This window comes from Prunus mume, linkage group LG6, assembly GCF_029339155.1.
Source record: "Prunus mume cultivar Tortuosa linkage group LG6, ASM2933915v1, whole genome shotgun sequence".
Lineage (NCBI taxonomy): Eukaryota > Viridiplantae > Streptophyta > Magnoliopsida > Rosales > Rosaceae > Prunus > Prunus mume.
Window position 1 is genome coordinate 5121916 of NC_142703.1, and position 7538 is coordinate 5129453.

Consider the following 7538-nt stretch of genomic DNA (forward strand, 5'->3'; position numbering starts at 1 on the left):
AGCTTAAGCTTTGGTTGGAAAAGATAAAGAATGTAGCCCTTGATAGCGTCGGAGGGGGCCGGGGGGTCGGGGGCTATGCACATTGGATTAGACTTTAAATGAAGTTTACATTAGTCAAAATTTTATCATAAAATGATAGTAGAAGTGTTTTTTTAAAAGATATTTAGTCATATACTCATTCTTAGCACTAAAACTATAAATAAACTCTATACCACTTAATTTCTATATAAAAAAACTCAAACAATGACAGCTTGCCCTATTGAATTTAATTTTGATTATTAATTTACTTTGATGTCATATTGAGTGTTTTGAGCTTTTTTTTTATGAGATTTTAAGGTTGGGTTTGTTTTAAGAAATTAATGGTAGTTTTGTAATTTAAAAGAAGTTAAAAACCTTTTTGTTATGTTATAAATGAGTGTTTGGTATGTTTCTAAAGTTCATTTTATATATGGTTTTTTTATAATTTGGACTCCTATATTAGATATAATAGTGAATCTCTCTTTTTTTAAAGTATAAGTAATAGTCTAAATTATAGAAGATGGAAATTTCTCACATACACAACCAAGATTCCATGAAATTCGAACATGAGACCATTTGTCTGCAAATCAAAGTCTTTTTTCATTGAGCTAGACCCTGTTGGCAAAATGATACTAGAAGCGTTAAAATATCAAAAGAAAAATATACAAAGAAAAGGAAATAATATTATTAAGTTGTATACGATCCTCCATGTAGCCCAGGCAAAAGGCCCCCTAGGCCTCAAAGTAGGTTCCAGCGCACAAATCTTGTTAGGAGAAAAGATGAGGCCGAGCTCCTGTCCGTGAGTTGTGACGCCACCGCATGAAATTAAATTTTTTTACTGTTCGCACGTGACATACACGCGGGGACCACGCACACAAACGGTAAAAAAATTTGAACCAACTGGCTCCTGCTTTCCTCCAATGGCTAGAAACCAAGTGGCGCTACCTGGGGTGTCCGATTAATTTTTTCCATTGCCATCCAACGACATAAAAATTGAAAAAAATCAAAAAAAAGGGGAAAAAATACCAAAAAATTATGATTTTTTTATTATTCTATAAATACATACAAAATATTATTCACTTTCCACACCAAATCTTCATACAAATTCTTCTCCTATCTTTGTGTAAATTCTTCACTTTCCACACCAAATTTTCTACTACTTTAAATTCTATTTGTGTAAAAATACAAATGACCTCTTCCACCGAAGCCGGAGGCTCATGGAAAACCATGGAAGATGTTTTGTTATGTGAATATTGGGTTCAAGTTGGTCATTACCCGATCACGGGCAATGAAATGAAGTTCTCTCATATGTTGAGGAAAATTCATGAAGAATTTTATGAGAGATTGAGTTCGCCTCGTACGGAAATGGCCTTGGTTAATAGTTGAAATTTTTTTAATAAAGAATTAGGGAAATGAATAGATGCGTTGGCAAAAACAAGGGACAATGTTCGATGAGGCGAAAATCTTGACAATGAGGTAAATTTTTTTGTAATTGCTGTTTTATTTTTTGATATTTCCTTGCATTTCCAATTTTATTTTATTTTTAATTATAGATTATTCAAACACAAATGTGGTTCGGTGCCATTGGCCAAAGTAAAAAATCTTTCAACAATCACTAATGTTGGGAGGTTGTGAAGAATTGTCCAAGATTCAAAATTATTCCCAAGGGTCCAAGAGTTGTGTTAAATGAGATGCTGCTCAACGATTCACCAGCATCGGATTCGCAGTTGAACAATCGATCAAGACTCACTAATCTAAAGAGAGTCAAGGCCTATTGAGAGAAATGCGACAAAAGCCAAGAGAATGAGCACTTCGAACAATGAATGTGCAAATTTTTTAGAGCAAATTGCTATCAATGGCGCACTGAGAATTGAGAGAGACATGAAAATAGATGAGGCTGACAAGGCAAGAGATGACGCATTTGCAAGAGAAATGGAGTCTGCATACAAACAAAACATGGACAAGAAAGATCGGGAAACCATGATTATGGACACAAGCCAAATGTCCCATGAAACAAATGCATTTTGGAAGCAAAAACGAAGGAATATTATGAGAAGAATGCTTTTTTGTGACGATGGACCTAGCAACATGGATTGGTTAAATGACAAAAACCGTTAGGTTGTATTGAAAGAGGTGCCATTTCTTAATTAGTTGTATTGATTGTGTTTTATTGAATAGAGAAAGCATTCAATAATATAGTCATTTATTTAAATCATTACATACATCAAAACAAAGCATAATTGAAAACAAACCACAAACAAAACAAAGTATAATTGAAAACAAACCACAAACAAAACAAAGCATAATTCGAAATAGATCACAAATAAAACAAAGCGTAATTAAAGATCAAAGCATTAAACTTGACTTCATTGACCGTGATTGTCTCTCAGTGCTTATAAGTACTCGATCAAGTCAACTTGACGTCTTTTATAGACATAAGAAGATTGCATTTTCGTATAACGATCAATCATACGGTTGTTGTAACGACTGTCTCTAATCAACGGTTCGTGCTCCAGTGGTTGTCAATTTGCTCTAATGGGTCGTTCATAAATTCTTTTCAATTTCGTGTTCATGAGATCAACTTCGAATCTCTGGTTCATCATAATCATACTTATCCTCCATAATCATGTTATGGAGAATGATGCAAGCCATCATAATGCTCCGAAGCACCTATTCATCAAACATACGAGCAGCCCCCCTAATAATTGCCCACCGAGCTTTGAGGATACTAAAACACCTTTCTACATCTTTCCTATAACCCTTTTAGTAGGCCTCAAAGTAGTTTTCCTTATCCGATTGGGGATGCAAAATCGTTTTGACAAATGTCGTCCACCTTAAGTAAATTTCAACTGCTAGGTAGTACTCACCCAAGTGGAAGGTATTGTTGATTTGATACGTGATCTGAGGAGAATGTCCTCTCAACACATTGTTGAATATCGGAGATTGATCGAGCACGTTATGGTCATTTTGAGATTCCGCAACTCTGAAAAATGCATGCCAAACCCAAGTATCAAATGATGTAACGGCCTACAGAATGATACTTTTTTGGCCAATTCTATCCCCATAATATCCTTGCCATGTAATTGGACAATTATTCAACTGCCAGTGCATGCAGTCGATACTTCCAATCATGCATGGGAAACCTCTTTTCTCGGCTTTTTGTAGAAGTCTTTAGAGATCCTTAAGCGTAGGTTTACAGAGGTAATCCCTCGTGTTGATAGTTTCGATTGCATTCACATAATCTGATCGAGCACTCTAGGATAGTGGATTTCCCCACCCTAACAATCTCATCCACCTGGTCTGCAGATGCGCCATATACAAGCAACCTTAAAGAATCTGTAAGTTTTTGCTCCGAAAGAAGACCCAAAATCCTAAGAGCATCGTGCTTTTGAACGAAGTATGCATCTCAATTGCAAACATCATGCATGATTTTATTGAACAAATGGGGGCTACATTCTATATCGCCCTCAAAAATCAACACTAGAGTACAACGAATTTAGGATAAATTAATTTTCCAAGAGATTCTTACCCCAAGAGTGCCTACATCTGTCCATATTCGGGCCACGGTTGGGTTATGAACCACAGTGGTGTTGGCTTGATTGATCAAGCATACCTACCACTAAAACAACTTGATCATCTTTTGCTTCCCACTCCCTTTCTTCTTTAGCACGTTTGCGCATTCTTTCTTTATTTTCTCACTCGGCCCTCTCCAACAACCTTCTTGTATAAGACATTGAAAGTAGAATGTGTTTTGTAAAATCTGATAAATGAAAGGATAGAGAGGATATAGATGATTGGTGTGAGTTGAGGGTATGGTTTTATAATAGGATTTAGAAGATAGAGAAGACACGTGGCCCAAAAGTAGCAACCGAAAATCTTATTTGAAATCTGACATGTGAATAGTAACAATCATTACCTTCCTTTGTCTTTTGCTATGACAAATAGGGTGAAAATGCTCTTATAAATGCCAAATTATCTGACTCCAAATTCTTTTGAAGAAAAATTTAAAAAAAGGAGAAATAATGTTGCCAATAGTTGGAAAGACCCAAAAAAAAAGAAACAGAGAAAGAAAATGCTCACATCAGCAAAGAAGACTATAGAATGCCTACACTTAAAACAAAACACAACAACCCAAAAAACTATAGAACCTTTATGGTCAGAAACATTAATTTAAGTCCAATCGTAGATCCATGGAAGTAGGGTACGATTTATTAATATTTTGTGTCATAGTTAAGAAAAATAATTTCGAATATTGTCACGTCCAATACAACCTTACAGGTATCAGTCTTATCAGACCAGATAAAAATGGGAGCTTTTAAACTTTCACCAAACCCTTTTGACATTTGTTATCATCTTCTGGATCCTCATTAATTGAGTTACTGTCTATGAATGTTGTTTCCAAGGTTAATGACTTGTATAATATGCACAGCCATTTCTACACATTATGAAGCAAAAGATTATACTAAGTTCATATTTTTTTTCATTAAAAATCTTAAATATGACTAAAGTTTTTTTTTTTTTATTCCTTACAAAAAAAAAAAAAAAAAAAGGTATCTAACACAGCACAAGTCAAGAAGGTTCCTAATTACACAAATGCGACTTTTAGCGATGCTATGTTTTGTCTTATAATTTTCTTTTCTCTTGCGAGAAAAACGTTTAAGAGCATTTAGTATTGCATTTGAGGTCCTAAGTTTTATTCTCCTTCAAATTCGTTTGTATAAAAATAATAATTTTTTATTAAGAATTGTTAAAAAGAAAATACTTGATTACTTCCGTTTTCATTTATCCGTTAATCACAATTTAACACGAGTATAAAAAAATAATAATTTAATTGTCTGGGTCTCAACAAGGCTTTTTTTCATTATTTACTATCATTTTCTCCCTCTTATACCTAGTGATTCTTCTGGATAAGCATGGAAGCAGAAGCTGGTTGTTAGATTTATTTCTTATTTTTCCAAGTCTTTCTATCTGTCTGACTTAGACTTGGATCCCAAGTCTCTCTCTCTCTCTCCCCTCTTCTGTCACAAGAGACAAATGCCATTGGATCAGACACCTTTTACACTTGTCCAAATGTCTAGGGAAATGTCTCAATTCGAACAATATAAAACAACCATTTTCCAATAGTGGATCTCTGTATATTTCATTGGAAAAGCAAAATTATAAATAAAATAAAAAAACAAGGCCAAACCAAAATGTTGGCATGCGTTTCTCCTTTAATTCCTTCTGCTTCAAAACAGTCTCAAGACTTGATGAGCAAGTTAATTTCAGTCAGCAACTGAGGCCCTCATGAGCAGAATACTAGTAAAAAAACCAATACAAAAATGTCTGGCTCTGAGACACCTAGGAAATAGCTCTGGAAACATACAAAACTTTGAGGTCTGCCCCAACAAAATTGACCTGAAATAAAAGAAAATTGAGAGGGGATCAAAATTAAAGGAAAATTGAAAATGGTGTCCAAGATCCAAGATCACAACATTGATCTGTACTCTTCTCTGCAGTTTCAAAATGGCATGCCCAATTAGTACTAATTTTGCTGGGATCAATGAGTAGTTGTAAATTGGGGTTCACTCTTATGATCCATAATTCCCATTTCCATATTGATTGAGACTTTCTTGCAATCTTTGGAGAGCCACTTGGATTGCATGTACTTGGCTTTTCTCCAAGGAGGAACACGGAGGCCATTCTCCTTAAGAGATTGTTTTGCAGCTGGGCAAAGCAGAGATATAATTTTGTCAAGCTTTTCTTCTGTCCCAACAAAGATGGTGGGCAGAGTGTCTTTGAGCTGCTTGTAGTTTTGTGTAGGTCTTGCCAGTTCAAATTGAGACCTAAAATCCATGTCCACTATAAGCCTTGTCACTTTGACATTGTTCTTGTCCTTCATCATTACATCAACATATTCATAATCACCTGTCATTTGACGAACTTAAAACAAAAAAAATTAACCCATCAAAACCAGAAATGGGTTTTTAAAAACAAATGAAATTTTCAGACATTGAGGGAGAGAGAGAGAGAGAGAGACAGAGTACCTTCAGAGAGCCTAAAAGAAGAAACCCATGAAGTTTTGCAAAGGGAGGCTTCATAACCATCCTTTTTTAGTTTCATCACAACCCATTTGTTTTTCAGATTGTTGGGTTCCATCAAAGTCTCAGTGTTCCTCAAATACATCAACACTTTCTCAAGAATCTCAATCTCACAATCTGTTGCCCTCCAAATTATCTCCTTTCAAAAATAAAATAAAAAACCAGCATAAAATTAATTACCAACAAACAAAAAGGAGGAGAAATGTACATATACAGTAGTAAAAGGAAGCTTTAGAAAAACAGAAGAGACCTGTAAAGTGAGATATTTGGATTGATGAGGAGGAGAGAGGGGCTGTGAAGATGATAATGAGTTGGGTGGTCGAGCTGATGAGTCTGATTCATGGAAATCTCTCACCATTTGCATAAGTTCTTCTTCTGTTAAGCTGCCCATGATTTTCCTCTGTAAAATTTAATCTTGGCTTCCTTGTAGGAGAAGAGTTGTATTTATGAGCAAGTTCCAGAATTATGAGGTAACTTCATTTTTATTTCCTTTGCCTTGTTCGGTATTGCCTAGGAGCTTGACTTTTAGCCATTGATATAGTGATGTCATCGAGAAAAGGTGTGAAAAAAAAAAACAATAAAAAGAAGGGAAAAGGCAAAGAAAAGTAGTGCCATTGTAATCATTAGTACTGCACTGCATATCAATATCCTAAACTGTCACAGTAATTAAGTTATGGATATTGGATAAAGGACAAGGGCATTAATGTCATAGCCTGTACCATGCCTCCTAGTCAAGTTTCATATTTTAAAATTATAATTTGATTTGTTAATGTTTCAATGTGCTTGAAATTACATTTTGGACATATTAGTTGGCAGAAAATGTGATTTTGTCCTAATTCATCAAGGAAGTATAATTAATCTGAAGGTAAATTTAGTGAAATAAAAGTTAAGGACTGGAATTTGAACTTCTCGTTTGACAGTGCTTTTTTAAGAAGCACTTTTATTTATAAGCATTTTTAGTAAAAGTATTTTTATTATAAAGGTATTGGCCTAGTTTGGCATTGCTATGATGTAAAAATAATTGTTGTCAAATTTGCTGTGAGAGAAATTAGTTGTGAGAAAGTAATTTGGCTTTTGGTAAACTTTTTGTTAAAAGTGTTGTTGGTACTAATTCCAGTATAATTAGAAAATAATTCCCTCATAATCATTAAACTCAGCGTCTTTTCGAAACTGATTCCTACATAATTAGAAAATGAAAATATCTCATTAGTTGTTTTCCCTTGTAACTTTCTCTCACAACAATTTTTAACAATAATTGATTTTCTTATAGTTTACCAAACAGGCTAGGCTTCCCAAAAATTTTAAAAATCACTTATCACTCCAAATAAGTAATTCCAAACTGGCACGTTGAGGTTTTCATAAGAAATCGAAGCGCTTCATGGAGAAGCACAACACTTCTAATTTTTTTTGCCAAACGTTATCAAAAGCACTTTTTGATTG

The 7538-nt window shown here is 34.4% G+C and overlaps 1 protein-coding gene across 2 annotated transcripts; it reads right to left on the reverse strand.

The window, feature by feature from the left end:
- Positions 1 to 5171: 5171 nt before the first annotated feature.
- LOC103336415 (transmembrane protein, putative (DUF506)) lies at positions 5172 to 6995 on the reverse strand. 2 transcript variants are annotated; one of them, XM_016795192.2, is made up of 3 exons: positions 6349 to 6995; positions 6045 to 6237; positions 5172 to 5925 (listed from the first exon to the last, which is right to left on the reverse strand). In XM_016795192.2, exons 1-3 carry the CDS (start codon positions 6487 to 6489, stop codon positions 5558 to 5560), a joined length of 702 nt encoding a protein of 233 aa, XP_016650678.2. In that variant the 5' UTR covers positions 6490 to 6995; the 3' UTR covers positions 5172 to 5557. The 2 variants fall into 2 exon arrangements, with proteins under 2 accessions (XP_016650678.2, XP_008237674.2); XM_008239452.3 differs by having other exon boundaries at positions 5172 to 5940; positions 6349 to 6988.
- Between the last annotated feature and the right edge of the window lie 543 nt (positions 6996 to 7538).

What these genes read in the sequence shown, in the direction of transcription:
- LOC103336415 (XM_008239452.3), bottom strand. Translation starts at nt 6,489, where the DNA reads ATGGGCAGCTTAACAGAAGAAGAACTTATGCAAATGGTGAGAGATTTC. An exon ending in CCAAATATCTCACTTTACAG is followed by an intron (nt 6,238 to 6,348) that starts GTCTCTTCTGTT and finishes TATTTTTGAAAG; the next exon opens with GAGATAATTTGGAGGGCAAC. An exon ending in TTCTTTTAGGCTCTCTGAAG is followed by an intron (nt 5,941 to 6,044) that starts GTACTCTGTCTC and finishes TTTTGTTTTAAG; the next exon opens with TTCGTCAAATGACAGGTGAT.